This window comes from Xiphias gladius, chromosome 10, assembly GCF_016859285.1.
Source record: "Xiphias gladius isolate SHS-SW01 ecotype Sanya breed wild chromosome 10, ASM1685928v1, whole genome shotgun sequence".
NCBI lineage: Eukaryota > Metazoa > Chordata > Actinopteri > Istiophoriformes > Xiphiidae > Xiphias > Xiphias gladius.
The window spans coordinates 22,805,120-22,821,524 of NC_053409.1; the positions used below are offsets into that span (position 1 = coordinate 22,805,120).

At 42.2% G+C, this 16,405-nt stretch overlaps 1 protein-coding gene across 2 annotated transcripts; it reads right to left on the reverse strand.

Annotated features, from left to right (window-relative positions):
• Positions 1-358: 358 nt before the first annotated feature.
• On the reverse strand, positions 359-8,388 carry mavs (mitochondrial antiviral signaling protein). 2 transcript variants are annotated; one of them, XM_040138019.1, is made up of 6 exons: positions 8,286-8,388; positions 5,538-5,660; positions 5,097-5,277; positions 3,777-4,232; positions 3,490-3,692; positions 359-2,546 (listed from the first exon to the last, which is right to left on the reverse strand). In XM_040138019.1, exons 2-6 carry the CDS (start codon positions 5,658-5,660, stop codon positions 1,818-1,820), a joined length of 1,692 nt encoding a protein of 563 aa, XP_039993953.1. In that variant the 5' UTR covers positions 8,286-8,388; the 3' UTR covers positions 359-1,817. The 2 variants fall into 2 exon arrangements, with proteins under 2 accessions (XP_039993953.1, XP_039993951.1); XM_040138017.1 differs by having other exon boundaries at positions 363-2,546; positions 3,490-4,232.
• Positions 8,389-16,405: the final 8,017 nt, after the last annotated feature.

The following is a 16,405-nucleotide window of genomic DNA, read 5'->3' on the forward strand; positions in this document are numbered from 1 at the left end:
ATCGTAATAATACAATAGGCCTTTTTTCGCTCTAACGTATGGGAGGAAAGGCACAGGTTTTACTGATATCAACAATGACTGCTCTGTTCAAGTGTCCCATTAAGTTTTGACGATGTGAAAGTGAGTCAGCATGAAGGAGCTGAAGCTGAAGCCGCTAAATGGAATTCAGGAATTCATTTTACTAATTATACCTGTGCTTTTGCTACTCTGACTATATATTCAGTGAAAAGGGCCTGTTTATGCCTGATTCAGTAAGTTCTGTCACCCTTGACCTGTGTGACAATCATAGAAAGTTGGGGGGAAAAAAAAAAACTTCATAGAGCTGACATTAACTTGTGTTTTATCTGAAGGGAAATCAACATGTCATTCAATAAAGGAATATAATTTTTTTTTTTTAAATAATTTCAGGTTTATTGATGTGATTGCACTTGCGTTATATTGAAATGCATAGCTAGTGACAGTGCAAATTCGGATGAAACTTAAACTGAGATTACAATTTCCACTTTATATGTTTTTTCATACCGACAATACATTTCTTCTCTGCCGCTCAAATATCCTCTTCAAATGTGCAAAACCTTCTACATTAAACTACTGGGTTCCTGACATTTCTTGTATTAAACTCTCTCACCTCGCAGAACATGACACAGTCAGCTTTTCTCTATTAAAAAAGGAGGAAATCCTATGGAAAAATAAAACGTCATCTCAAACATTTACACAGGCTTTCCAAAGGACCTGGCATGCATGCAGCGAGATGTGGTTATTTACATTTTTTATAATACATTTTTAATAATGTCTAATTATGATTAAAAAACACTAGGCGATATTTACATGACCCACATTTTTAAATTACCTTTTCAAACTGAAGACATGAGTGACAACCATCAGAATAAAAATTTTAAAAGCCACTTAAATATACAGCTAATGCAGCACGGTTACCATTTGTCATGTAACACAACACGTTTACTGGCTCAGAAAGAAACTGGGGGATGGTGACATGACGGAAAAATCAGTGTCAACCAATGCCATGGTTTAAAAAAAAAAAAATCTGAATACCACCAGTGTAGATTATGAACCAGATAAATGTCCATAATATGTGATGAAATTATGCACCGTTTGGCTGACTGATTCTTTGAGTGCTGAATATCTGAGACAGTATGAGTGCTTTCCAATGTTTTTTGACACAACTGTCCATTCTTAAAATACATAATTAGATACCTATTTAGTGTGTGTGTGTGTGTGTGTGTGTGTGTGTGTGTGTGTGTGTGTGTGTGTGTGTGTATGTACAAATAAATACAGACAGTGCACTAGGCATCATTTGCAGCCCATTTCCCACTTTCAGCAGGAAAAGAAAATGTGTGTGATGCTGGTGCTCTTTCTCCCACAGTGTGCATTTAGTCAAATTCAGGTCCTTTATACACTAATCATCACTGGATGACAGCCAACAGCCTTATCTTCAAAGTGCTTGTCAGACAAGTGAACATAAAAACGTTTCTATCATTAATACACAGTCACGTGACGTGAGATCTCAACCCAGCTCCATGACGTTCCCTAACTAGAATAAGAAAGGAAAATTTGGTTTATGCTCACTAGGGTCAACTTCAATCAACATTAACACGATAGAACACAGTCCAACTTTACAACAGGCTTGAACTAGATGAAATGATCAAAGGTCTGGCAGCTATTATTACTATAGATAATTATCAAACAGGTGCCTCACGCCATCACAGTCCAATGACTACAATAAGGCACCGTACCCTTAAGATCCTTTCAAGGCCTTAAAGTCTAATCTTCTCCTCCTTTAAAGGTATTAAATCCCCTTAATTCTTAAACCTCCAAGCCATCAGCAGTGCAATGGCGCCAACTCCTGCAGCAGTCACAATGTATTTCGTATTAGTTTGCAGGGTGCGAGAGGCCGGCAGTGTTTTCGGCTCTGGAGTAATATCCGCTGGTGCAGGCTCAGAGGGGTGGTAGCTCTCACTGGGTGGGGTGTTTAAACTCGATACAGTATCAGCAGTGGTGGTGGAGGATGTTGGGGAAGGAGTGATCGCTCTGGCTGCTTCACCATTGATGATTTGATCTCGTGGTGCTGAGGTTTGGCCGTCTAGGTTAAGGATGGACGGCTCCTCGGACACTGTTACCACATTCACTCGCACCTCCTGCGTATCCAAACTCTGACAGGGAGATTCGTAGGCGTTCTCCTCGGGTTCATTATGGTCGAGTGCAATGCCGTTCTCCTGGCATGACAGTGCAGAGACTGTATTCGTGGTGGCGGAGGTGACGCCAGAGCATGCAGGAACGTGGGCAGAGGTAACAGCATCCGGTTCAGCCTTGCTCATTTCCAGACGCTGACTGTCACCTGAGTAGGGCTCCGTCGGTGAGTTGTGTGCAGTAGGACTGTCGTGATTTTGTGGTTGGATGCTGACGAGTTGGCCAGGCTTGCTCAGACACAAAGTGCTGTCATCAAAGGCAGAGGCGCTCATCCCAGCAGCACCAGGCAGGGGGGAGGTTGTAGCCGCTGTTTGGGTCTGTGGGCTGCTTTCGACAACCTGCAGGAGAAATTGATGTCACGTGTCATTTTCATAAAGAGGCTGATGTAGAAAATATATATTTTTTTTTTAATATTCTGTGCGTCCAATGTATATGAATGTGGGCTGACAAGACAAGAGAAACAACTTTAAATACATACTGTATAATGCAATCTAAGGCCATGTACCGACCTACTTTAACCCTGTGTGGAAAAAAAAAACAGCCTTCTCATTCATCTGAATGAGGCCAGTCCAGCAACACAGCAGGGTTTGCTGAAACAGGGGGCTCCAGCAAAGCAATGCAAGCTCATAAGGAAAAAAAAAAAAAATAAATAGAACCTGCCTTAATTTTTGCTGGATACACACAGTCACCTGGAAAGCCACTGTGTTGGCACATTAAATATGTGTAAGCACACATTCCTGGTAGATTTCTTTGTATCATGAACTCTGTTGCTGTTTACCTCGCGGTCTCTGTGATCTTTGCTTTACATTATGGGTTTGTTAATTGAAACTTTATCTCTGTATTTAGTTTCATTAACTTTGGCCTCAGAAACACATAAAAAAACCCAAACCCTATTTTAAAAGGGGAATAATTCAGCCTAAAATATTTCACTATATCTCACTAAAGTAGATAGCTAGTTATAACTAAGTCTTAACAGGTAACAATTACCTCAAAGTTCGTGCAAAGTCTTACTGGCAAGTGTGTTGGATCAAAAACTCTTTATGGGAAAAAGAATTCACTGTTGGTCACTTGTGCTCTAATAATGGTATTTCAGTCATCTGGCCCTCATAAGGTAAAATTCATGAATGAATCAACTTTGATGAATTCAGTGAATTTTACCTTAAAATTCACTTTAAATAGCGTTAATAAAGTGAGTAGTAGTGAGCGACATTGTGCCGGATCTTTGGTTTTTCATAACTAACTCTTAAAATTTTACACAAAATATCATAATTTGATATTCACCTGTGTAGTAGGAGGTTCAGATATCTTGTCAGGCGTCAGGACAAAAGGTATTTTGTTCACAAGAGGGGTGGTGTCCTGGACCGGAGGCCTCTCTGGGGTCAGTGTGGGGAAGGAGGATCCATCGGTCACATCTGAATTTGCCTGAGTTGGAGAGGGACTCTGTGGTGGCCTGACCTCTGCAGTTGCCGTTGTTTGGAGAGTATCTGGATAGGACAGAGTGCCTGTTTCACACGGTTCAACGGGACGGGACAGTGGACGAGTCGCCACAGAGTTGACTGAAACCTCACCCTTTCCTGTGCTCACTTGAGCAGGACTCACACCATTATCAACAAAGATAATCTGGATGTCTGACTCAGAGTTTTCCTCTGGCTCCTGGTGTGCATGAACCTTCCTCTGTGGTGGTGCGCTGGCTGGACTGTGTGGTGTCTCACGGGAAGGAGCAGGTGTCAATGGAGGGGGCGCCACTTCAATCTGAGTTGACTGAGGAGCCTCAGGGACAGGCTCAGATGGGCCTCTGGCATCTGGTACATGGGCTGCTGAGGTCTGGGCCTGTGGACGCACAGGGGTTTCCTGAGGCAGTGAGGCCTGAGCCGCTGGCCCAGGACGAGCTGATGCTTCAGCCGGCGGAGCAACAGCAGCCTGAGCATTTCCACCGCGATCTGGAATGGACAGAGGACTGGCAGGTGGTGCAGCATGGACGTGTGCCCTGACGACGGTCGTTGAAGGGGAGCCGGGGTTGGAACCTAGGGCCAAGCAAACAATGCTGTCATATAAATCTGTCATGACTGCACATGACTGAAGCTCTGGGAAATCCTGAAGGACTAGCCAACCCTGAAACCACGCAGTAAATAAATTATCATATAAACATTTACTGGAATCTTTAATGTCAGACAAAACAATATCAAATTTCACAGGACCAGCAAACATACCTTAGTTAATCCCTGCAGCAACTTGTGGAAATATAGCTTCATGTTTGATATATTATGATTTTGATCTTTTATTACACATTAGTGAGTATAAAATAAATTTGAGGGATACACTGAAATAGCAGAGAATAGTAAATATAGATAGTAGACTTAAAGGGTAAACCAAAATGCAACCAACTGTGAAATATGAACTGAATATATAAAGAGTAAAGCTGATCCTTCCACCCTTTGCATCTCAACTTCGAGCTTTTGTCTTCAGGTAGTTGTTATAGACAGGTAAGAGCCATCAAGTCTGTTTTGCCAAATGAAACTAGAAAGCTGAATGCAGCTTCCCTAATATTTCATAAATATCCAGTCATTCCCCCATTTTTTTTTTTTGTTCATACTGTGTCTGGTGGAAATTTTATGTTTTTGTAGATATAACAATAAGGCCTTATTCTACAGTTTGTGAGAAGGCTAAGTTTAAACTGTGGTTTCCAACACACTGTGTGGTATTCCAACAAACTTTAGTGGAGTACTAAATGGACTCAACAGGTATCTAACTACTTTAATATCTCACATAGTACTGAGCAGATAGTGAAACTGAAAGATAAAATTAGTTCTAGGTAGCATATCATTTCAACAACATTGGATACTTACACTATAATCTACAGTACTAGGTAAATGAACTTGCTGACTTACTGTTAACTCCTCTCAGAGCGTTGTATTCAGCTCTGATCTCAGCTGCTATAGATGGCTGCTCACACACTTCAAGTGCTTCAATTAACTGCTCCAGCCAGTTTTCTCTCCTCTTCAGACACTCCAGAAGAAGCGCCATGCCGTCATAATTCCCACAGGTCTCTCTTTTTGCCTCTATATTTTCCTAAAATTAATCATAAAATAAAATGCATATGAAAAACACATCCATAAACTTATCGAAGTAGTAATCAGTTTGTTCTTGGTGTAGTGAAGATTTTCAATTAAGTTTATTTTTCAAGATTTACTGTTATGTGATCAGTGATAATAAACTTAACTGGCTGTCAATAGCCTGTCCTGAAAACTAGTACCAATACATTAAGCTATTCAAACATTACTTAAACGATCCCCTAGAACTTATAGGTCCTTCTACCTAATGAAACCTACCCTGTCGTGAGCAGTCAAGCATGGCAGATGGATGATTATTTCTCTCACTTTCACCCTGTTTACAAGAGTTGACATATTCCGCCGCAGATATCCATTGGCAAGTTTGTCACTGGCAAACGACATCTGTGAAGCGAGAGTGTGGACAAAAACACAGAGATAGTGAAGACTTCGAAAAGGTTATCTGATTTTTACTCCCAAAACCCATGCCGGGTTATTACAGTGTGACTTTGCGAAGGGGTATTTAGATAGATAATGCACTATCCTACGTTTAAATGCATCAGTTGGCAAGGCGCCCTGGGCTCATTTTACCTCCTACGTCACATGAGATGTGAAAGTACCCAAAAACACAATAAGGAAACCTGATTTTTGTTGTATGGAACAATCACAGAACCAGTAAGGGGAATTTTATTTCATTGTCAATGAAACTGAAAGTGTAAGTGAAGATCACCCATTGTGTTAAAAAAGGAAAATATTGATACTAATACCAGGAAAATACTTTCACTTTCATTTTCGTTGAGGAGAAACATTTTTAAAAAATGACGTGAATCTTTGTACAGCCACAACTTTTTTTTTTTCTTTTTCGGGGGGTAGAAAACAATCCTACTTTTCAAGGTTGCAGCTTGAGGTAAGCAAAAGGTGAACAGACCCGCGTTAGTCACTGATTAATACCCTCCACCTCCAGTTTATTATCTGAATTTTAAATGTGCAGCATGAAAGTCTCAAACGTGTTACTCCAAACACACCCACACATGCCCGCGACCGTAAAGGGATTTTTCCTTCTCTAGGTCTTTAGGTTGTATTAGGCAGCGTTTCCGCAGGTCACTTGCAAGTAGGCCCTGAAAGCCATAGTTTGTCTGTCTGTCTCAGGGACAGCCGTGGAGACACTGATAGAGTCAAACTGGTCCAGTCCCCAAGTGGCCCCAAGTGGCCGTTGTCATAACAACCAAGGTCGTATACGATGGACTGAGCATCCGGTCTGGGGAGTGAACAGGCATAACACAGCGGCCCTTCAGGTTTGAGATATACTGTCTTCCCTTGGGAAATTATTACATCAGAATATACACTGTGACTTAAGTGAACATGATTTGTTTGCGGTACCCAATAGAAAGAACATGCATGGATAGGTGCTATGAAGAATATCCGTATTTGGATACGTAGTAAGTTTTGTATGAGTTTTGTACGGGTTTAAATACGCACTGCAAGGAAGATAAACTTCAGAATTGGGTGGCATTACACAGTGTTACCTTGTGTTGCTCATCTCTATTCTCCTCGGCTGAGCTTCAATAAAATGCTTCTGTTTAGCACATCTGGCTCTCCTGAAGCTCCTTCCATCAGAAGTTAACCAGCTCACAAGATTTACATCACAGTGGCTTCTCCGGGTCAAATAGAAAGCCCGGGCAAATTTTTTTTTTGTATTGAATACACCTTAAAACCTTCTCTTTGTTTGCACCTAAATAGTCGGGTAAAGTAATCTGTTGTCAGGTTCAGTCAGGGGGAACGTTTTCACAGGATATCCCGTCACCATCGGTCACATCAAGAAGTTAAAGTTCAACGTACGTGCGGGACAGCAGCAGACTGACTGTGTCTCAAAATGAAATAAATGTCAAGGGCAATAACCGAAGAGCAAAGTCTTCCTCACTGTATCATTAGCCCACAGAGGCCATGGTTTACATGACACACACAGACACACACACACACACACACACAGACACACACAGCCGGCCAGGTAGATATGCTACTGTGCGTTCAGGCCTTTACAGGAATGTGAAAAGGTTGTGTGAGTGTGTATTGTGAGTTTAAAGCGATGAGAGACTGCAGATTAACAAGACAAGGGAGGTGGTGTGAGAATGGGAAAAGGCACCTTGTCACAAGGGCAAATTATGCAGAGCTGAGCCGAATGACTGACCTCTAAACTGGCAGGTCGGGACAGTCCTTCACCTGCCAGTGCCCTTGTCTCTCCGAGAGTCTGGGTCAAATTTCATGCACAGCAGATCTGTCCAGAGTAAAACCTCACAACTATTCCTCCTTCTAAACTCGCTCTGTTTGAATCAAACGAACGCTGACAAGAAACGGCAGTTAACCAGAAGTGAAATTCAGGATATTTAGACGTATGTCCTGACGCATGAGAAAAAGTTTTCAAGCCTATTTTTGGATAAGAAGATTGGGAGTCGTTAAAAAGGCTGAACGCAAACAACAAGGGCAGTGGCGACTGATACCTGCCGGTAAAATACTGAAATATGTTGTGAAAGATACTTTTTAAGCCTTTTTTTTTTTTTTTTTTGGTTAAAACAACTTTGTAAGAAGACTCTAGAAGAATTAAAAAAGGGTGTGTATAAACAACAAGGACAATAGAGACTGATACCTGTCTGTAAATTACAGAAATGTGTGTTTAAAAATACTTTTTAAGCCTATTTTTCAGATAAAACAACTGACCAAAAAGGAGAGGAAGAATTACAAAAGGCTGCCTTTCAACAACAGGGGCGACGGAGACTGATACCTGCCTGTAAATGATGTTTGAAAAATACCTAAACGTGCTGAATCACAAGAATTACTTAGCAGTTAGTAGTTAAAAGTTGTGTACAAGCTACTGTACGTGTATAAATACGACTCAACCTAGCTAATGTCACCGCTATTTCCTGACTCCGCAGGCTACTAAAAAACTAAAATATTCAATGAAACATGGATTCTATGTAATTACACACTTAATCTAGGTTGATTTATCGTGCTATCACATAATTTAGAGCTCACCTTTCGTCTTTTGGTGCCTCAGATGTTCGTGACTCGCTTTCGACTGCTATTCTGGCTCTCAATAAAACCTGCCCTGTCTTCTTCACACACATCCGCGCAGCTGTCACACCCGAAGCTGCCCGTTCTGCATCTCTATTGGACAGCAGTGCTGTCAATCAAATCTTGGCGCAATAGGAACGACATCAGGGTGTGGAGAAGGCAGGGCTTGCTCACTCTTGACCCTAACTCTGACCTTTCCTCTGCTGTGATAGTTTGCAGCAGAATTAGACTGGATCTGGATTTCTGGTTTACATCTGTCTCTAATCCCTGATCCTAATCCGTTCACATGGACAGAGAGAGAGAGATTGGGGGGGGGGGGGTTCTTTACTTAAGTAAAAGTAACTGTAATACTATAATATAGAAATACTCCATTACAAAAATTAAAAATGTCAAGATCAAGTTCAAGATATACTTTATTGTCCCTTTAGGGAAATTCATCTTGGGCTCAAAGTTAATGCCACAAAAAATCTTATTTGACAAACATAGATTGCGTTATCCATACAACAGTCACATTACAGCACATACATCTGATACAGCAAAGTGCTCAGGTATCTCAGTGCAGAAATAAGGAAGATCATATGATCAACAAATAAATAATACCAGCAGTTGTAGATTAAAAAAATATAAACGATTGCACAGATCTTAATGAAACCAATAAAACAGTACAACTAGTTGAAAGACGGGATAAAACTAAATAAGTAAATAAAAGTGTAACATAGGAATCAAAAGTTTTGATCTTATTACTACTGTTTAATACTGAAGCATTACTGTATAACTGGCACTTTAAATTTGTTGTTGGTCGAGGTTGAGGAGATTTGAACTATTATATATTTTTGGAGGTTAAATCTGTAACGATGCGTCGTATTTTCATGTATCATCATAATGCTTTGTATGTAAAATCTTGACTATTAGTAACTATCAAATGAAGCTGTCAACTGTAGTAGAGTAGAACTATAGAGGAGCAACAACAGTACTGAAGTAAATATGTACGTAAGCACAAATGCACTTTGTTACATTTCGCATTCTTCACAAGCGTAAAATCCTGCGTTTCAACATCATTCTGACGTAGGAGTATTTAAGTGTTATCGGCGAAACACACTTAAAGAATGAAAAGTAAAAGTTCTATTTATACAGAATGTCCCCCGTCAGTGTTGCTATGTTGCTGAATTATTATTATTATTATTATTATTATTGTGTTTGTTAATGCATTGACATATAAACAACACTTCAGTGTTACGGTTGGTGGAGGTGGAGGTGGAGTCATTTCAATTACTTTTCGTTGGGTAATTAACAATGAATCAAATTTTATAAACTGATTATGGGCTTTGTTAAGTAGAAATGTACAGTAGGAAATACTCAAGTGAAGTAAAAGTATCTCAAAACTGTATTTACATATGGTACTTGTATAAATATACTTACTTTCACCACATGTGATGTTATTACATTTGTGCTACTATTAATATTTTTGTACAGGGATGTATTTCTGTAGGAAGCACAGATTTCAGATGTACTAATCCACATTTAATCATGACTAATCTGTGTGCAACATCCACACGCAGCGGAAATGACAAGCTTTATTTATTCATTTAATTTATTTCTACGTACCCTGATCCTTAATCCATATCCCCTTCCCCATATTTCATACTAGTGCTGAGTTTTTAATCAATCTGAACTGTCAGACAACAAGAATTATGTTATATTACTGTGAAGTATATTACCATCGGATGCAGTAGTCCTGCAATAAATATTAGATTCGGGAAGTGTATCAGGCGCAGCTTTAGTAGGAAACTGTCAGTCTGGTGTGGATTCAGGTGTATTCAGGGCTGGATTAACTCACTATGTGCTCAGTTATCTTAAAGTACTCAAGTGCCCGTAATATACAGTGCACATAGAGAGTACATGTGGCAGCTTCATCATGTTTTGTCCGGAGCCCCAGTTAAACATAATCTTATTTAGGAGCAAAATATAAACTGAAATGATAAAGGTTTTACGACGACGTTTGACATTTGGGTTCACTGGGGCCGCAGATTCTCCACTAGCCGTGCATATTACCTTCAAAATTTACAGATTGGACTTGGGGCCTGGGGAACCCCTCGGGATCCAGAGAGCATCAGGCTACTTTTCCCGGTAGGTGATGCAGCCCGTATGATCTTTTTTGTGGCCCAGGTTTGTGGCGTTGTGGTCTTCCTGCTAGATTGCCCGCCTGGTCCAAGGCATCTGATTCCCTACCGGCGTCTGCAGATTTCTGCAGCGATTCAAAACCGAGTGGATATTTGGTCTGATTATCAGGCTGTTAAGTCACACGCACACCTTCAGCATAATAGCACTGCAAACTACAGCTCCATACGTCATGGAGGTTTGAATCAACACCTCACACGCAGCAAACGTTCAACACTGTGCACTGGCCCTGCAGTACGTTTAACAGGTGTTCACGCTGTGTCCACCACTCCCGTGTGACTTTTTCCTGGTTTAGATTGTATTTCTTGTTCCCGCAATGTCATCATTTCTTTTGTTTCGTAAATGTTTGTTTTATCTTCTCAATGTGGAAGTGCCTCTTTTATTGAAAACCATCCACATGGTTGTCATTTTTTGTATTACTGTCATATTTTTAAAAAAGATTTTTTTAAGACTGATAATTGAAGACTTTCCAACGGAAACAAGATAAGACACATTATATTGATCCCATGCAGGGAAATTAAAGAGTGTAAAAGGATAAAACAATGGGTGACACAACAAAGAGGTTTGCTATAGTCTGCCCCCCCCCCCAATATCTGCTTGATAATAAAAACACAATAGTTATTTGACTTTAAATTATGGGTAGGACACAATTTTATAGCACCAGAGCAGGAACATCAGTGTTGCTCATTTTAAACCAGAAGGTGGCGCCACTTACTAACACACTGACCCGGGGGGGGGGTCTGTGAATTATGCAGCGTGCATTTAAACCGACATTTGCTCTCTCCCGGGTGAAATGAGCGCGACTCCAAGCGGCCTGTGGTTACGAAGGGGGGGGGGTCTGACTTTGCACGACAGCAGCCCTTCGTCGACCGGCCGTGGGTTGATGACATGAACCCAAAAAATGTTCACTACTTGAATATGAAGGTTTTTCATGACAACTCGCTCCTAATACCCGCAAATTCGCCCGTAGACACATAATATTTTATTGTATTATACATATTACGTGTGTTGCCCGAGGTAAAACCACATCTCTCATGAGATTTACGAGAAAAAGAGGTTAGGAAAATTGCGTGTAATCCCCGTGGTGTCACGGGTGACCGTAAAAAAAAACAAGCGCGTTTCTGTGTTTTTAAGATCGTCGGCTCTTAGGAGGAACTGTCCGTTGGTAAAATCACAAGACCGGGAACGGGAGTGTTTGCAGCTCTGTCGCGCCGCGTCCCTCCTCCGGTTCCCTCGCCCCGAGCTGCCCAGTTTCCAGCTTGAGGCGAGAGAGGGGAAGAGATCGCGGTTTTGAAGGGGTTTTGAAGGGAGCCCTGCCAGGTCGACAACCACCGGGGGGAACTTTGTCAGAGTCGGGACAAATTGCCGATTGGTCGCCAACCTCGTTTTCTGGGCTTGGCCCCCTCGAGGTGGCACACTGTAGCTGCATCAACTGCATTGCAAATGGATGTGGGGTGTGGGGGACACCGGCATCGACCAGGGACGTGGGGACAAACAAATGGGCACTATCATAAAAACTGGAAGTGTAAGGTCCAGGGATTTGGGAGCTTGACCCATGTTAGGGACTAGAGACCAAGATGCCTCAGCTGAAAAATTCTGGGTCATTTCGAGGGCTCTCCTAAAGGTCACCGTTTCGCATGTTGTTGGTTTCTTTGGGGCCCGGCAACTCATCGGTGCCCTCGCGTTGTTATTCCCAGACGGCACCGGCCGAGGGGAAAAACCATGTGGGTTGTGTGCTGTGACGTCTCCGGTCCTGGTGAGGTCAAGTTTCTGCACGTACGCGGCGCTCTCTTCCTTGTCCGTTCAGCCAGGGGGACCGTTACGGAACAAACGAGCAAACGTGAGCAGGATATATATGTACACATAAAGTATTTGTGAGGAAAATGTGACAGGTTATTATTATAAAAATTACCTCTTTTCAGAAACTTGATGAAAGCGCTGCTCACCCTTGACCTGTGGTCTAGACAGAGTGGACAGTTAATAATGGCTATTTTCTCTGTCACAGTGATTAAAAACACGTAAAATGCAGCTGAAGCACCTGGCAGGACACGAGCAAAAATCCTAAGTGACTGGATTTCACCAGCTCAAACGGCAGGTGGAGCAGGGTTAACTGCGTGCAGCAAAAAAAATCTAATCGCTCAAAATCAAAAATCATGCGAGGCAATAAACTAGAAACTAAACCATCTAAAATCCCACCACTGTCACTCCCCAGGCAGCTCAGAACCAATTCTGAAAACTGTTAAGCAAGTCCCATTCGACTCGAAGCTTTCATATCAAACGCTCTTTAGGTGGAGGAGGGATACACGGAGCCACCGAATAAAGCCACAGAGAAGCGCCTGGGGCGGCATCAGCAATCCATCACGGTCGAGTGGGGGGGAAAAAAAAAAACACCATGCACATCTCGATAAAAGAGCAGAACTGTACCCTTTTCAGAGCCCCTTAGCTTTAAAACCACAGCGCAGCACGGGCACGCCGATAAGAAAAATATGTCACAAAAGATTCTTGTGTAGGGCCACACAAACATTTCAGCTCAGGCTGTTGTGGTGATCCAGTTTCTTGTGTAGCCGGCAGCGTTCTGTAGCTCTCAGTCTGACCCCCCTGACCCATCCTAAGTGTACATCAACATGAACTGGAGCTGGTGGCGTCAAAACGAGTGACGCCTTACAAGTCGTGTCAGCCAGCGAGTCACACCGAGTCGTTCCCTTTTTTTTCCCCTCCGCTGATGGACACCGACTTTTATTCACTTATCTTTTCTTATCTTGAAAGCTCGGCGGGAGCTAGGTTCCCCAGCTCGGTTAAAGTTCATCGACTCAGTCTTCAGCAGGGACAGACATGTGAAGTGGAAGTGGGACCTCGTGGCCTTTATCCCCCCAGGGCAGCTTGAATACTTTAATGCCAGCATTATGTTTATACGGCCCAGTGAAGCGGAATGTATTAAGCACCATGGTTGCATTGCACAACATTACGTAACAGGCTTCATTATTGCTTCCTAGACACTGGCATCATGGATATTGCCACATACTGCACCTCTGAGGACATTAACTCGACAGTTAGGCCTGTCTTTCATGAGATAGTGGAGGGCGGTTGGTGGCTACGGCTTCTCTTCATTCAAACACAGCTGTATCTTTCTGCGAGGGGCATGAGGAGTCGGCAGGGAGAAAGCTGCCTCGTCACAGGTCGCTCCGGGTTATGAGAAACTGTCCCGACCTCGGCCTAATCCTCTGCTGGCTGAACTGGAAGTGCTAGTGACCCGGGTCCTGGACGGGGTTGTGGGTCGCATCGCTACTGGGGTTTCAGCCTATAAAGGCAGCGGCACCCGAACGGCGGCGGTAAAAAGACGGTAAAGGCATTTCTGTCCTAGAAACCTTTATCTGGGAATTTACGATATATAGCAAATGGTTACACGGCTAGTTTTGGCAGGAAAATGCTCTGCTCTTTGAGGGAGCTCTCAAAAGGATCCGAGGACTTAACAAATCTCCCCTTAATAAACATACGTGAACATGGAATTTTAATTAAATGGACAATACAGCACGGGGGGGGGCTGCTGAGGGAGTGAACGGCACATTAACCCTGAAATGTGAAGTTACAATGGCTGTGGTGTCCACCTACAATGGATATGACTGGATGTTACTGGTCGGCTGGCAGCTAAACAGCTGCGACGGGTCCAGCGATAGGGAAACGTGAACGAAACAACTGATGCTAGGCAGCTGATGCCAGCCCAACTTGGATGCTCTGACCCAACGAGAGCGCTGTAATTTGAGGAACTTGTACTGTTATGCCAGTATTTTCATTTTATTCCACTCTCTTATTTTCTTTAAAAAAAAAAAACCCACAATCTTCATTTTACACTGGTGCTCCACTGCTTTTCCAAAGACAGTGTTATAATCTTAAACTACACATAATCACAACTACATGTACATGAAAGCTGTAGTTACTTTGTGAATTGAATTTTGTCGGGTTGATAGAGATTAAACTACCCAACAGGTTATAAACATTAGCTCAACCTCAACTAGCTCTAACATTACACAAAAAATATTCTTACACATTAATTCAACAATGGTACCAGTCCACAAATAGATATAATAACAGTCTAGTCTGCTTGTTCTTTTGATACTTGAGTATATTTTGACTGTTATCCTGTTCTCTTACTTAAAGCAAGTCTATTTAACATAATCCTCCACTTACAAATGAATTTATAGATAAAACACACCCTGGTTCGACTCAGTAAACTCCTGTACAACTCTTCTAAAACTAAAACTCTTTTAAACTCTCTGGTTTTGCTGCTACAGCCGCACTTGGTCTGGTATGACCGGTTTGCTAATGTGAGCCAACGTTAGCAAACCTATTCCTGTGTAGCTGACCCTACTGACTCAGTCTGCTGCCTGTGTGACTCTTCTCTCTACGCGTGCTACTGCTACGCCCCGTTTAAGCATGACACGGACAAATCTTTCGTCGGTCCTAAAGGAACACTAGACGTGAGCGCAGCGTACCTCCTCCTGCACCAGCAGGCATGTTTGTTGTTCCTCCGTGAGGTTGCCTAATAGAGTGCTGCGGGAAGGAGCCCTAAAACCCGGAAGTAAGGTCGAATTTTTTGTGCACCTTTTTTGCACAAAGTCGATGGGATCTTTTGGATGGGTTTTGCGTTAGAGGCCTGAAATAAGGTCTGTGGTGAACGCAAGCGCAAGACATTTTCACGTTTCACTCTACGGCACAAAATTACGTCAGCAAATACCCTGCTCGTGATTTTTAAAAAAGTTTTTACGTGTCTTAAAAAAGGCGATTGCTATCAAGTGGTCAAATGAGACTACAGAGGTTGTCGGGGACATTTTAGACGTCCTCACGCCGGAAGCGTTTACAGCCTAGTTGTGTTCATACTTGAACTCTTGCAAACTATTACTAACTTTCTAGGAGGAAAGGCTTTTTGTAGTAGAGGGAAGCGTGCTAAATCGAATTACATTGCATTTAGGACTTCGAAAATCGTAAAAGTGGTGTTCATTTGTGTGGATTATCTTGCTGAACAAAACGTGTAAGTATCATAAAGTGTCGTTTGTCAAAGAGCTTATTTTCTGCGATAATCCAAAAGCCAATGGAAAAATCCCATTGGTTTTAAAGTTGGCCTTAAAGTTACATAGTCTCACTAAATACTTCCACCACTGACCAACGATGTCGGTCAAATCTGCCAGACTCTGCCAGCGCAAGTAGGAATTTAGTCGTACAGCGCAAATGGCTTTTTCTGTCTTCATGTAACAGTTACCACCTTTGATGCTGACATCAAACTTAAGAATACAGCAGCAACGATGAACCAGGGAAACCTGGATTTACAAAGACACAACTTCACGCAGCAGCGACGACAACAATGTCTGCTACACTTCAGAATCTGTTTGATCAGTCTTAAAGCTGAGACATCCACCTGAGAATCTTAATCTTTGTCCCCGTTTTTTTTTTTTTTCTTTGGTGTGTGTTTTAGCACAGTTGATTGTACAAAACTCCCATTAAAAAACTGCCGAGTAGCTGTAGTCTTGATTGACAAGCAGGACCTTCTCCAAGATTTCTGAGCTTCCAGTGAACTTGACAGTGAACTTTACTTTTCTGCTGTTTGCCAACAAAGCTGTAAATGGCCTGGCTGTTATAAGTCGGAGTCTGTCGGGTCCTTTTGGCACAAGGATTAAGTCAAAAGCTGGTGGAGCTGCTTTTTAGTCGTCGGAATCGCCAGATGACTCAAGATGTGCCTCATCACTGACCTCTGTTTAAGAGGAGGCTAAAGACTTTCCTCTAAAGCCTTTGATTAGGTTTCATCCTGTTTATATGAGTGTTTGTGCGCGTTTTATCTGTAGGGGTTGGATCAGGGTTACTTCCGAGTGCACATAGTTCATCTTGATGAATTATATTTTTATGGTCCGTTT

Excerpts from the sequence above, each read along its gene's own strand:
- mavs (XM_040138017.1), bottom strand. The coding sequence starts at position 5,660 with ATGTCGTTTGCCAGTGACAAACTTGCCAATGGATATCTGCGGCGGAAT. Across the intron at positions 5,278-5,537 it reads GCTTGACTGCTCACGACAGG|GAAAATATAGAGGCAAAAAG; the intron begins GTAGGTTTCATT and ends GATTAATTTTAG. Across the intron at positions 4,233-5,096 it reads CGCTCTGAGAGGAGTTAACA|GTTCCAACCCCGGCTCCCCT; the intron begins GTAAGTCAGCAA and ends GCTTGGCCCTAG.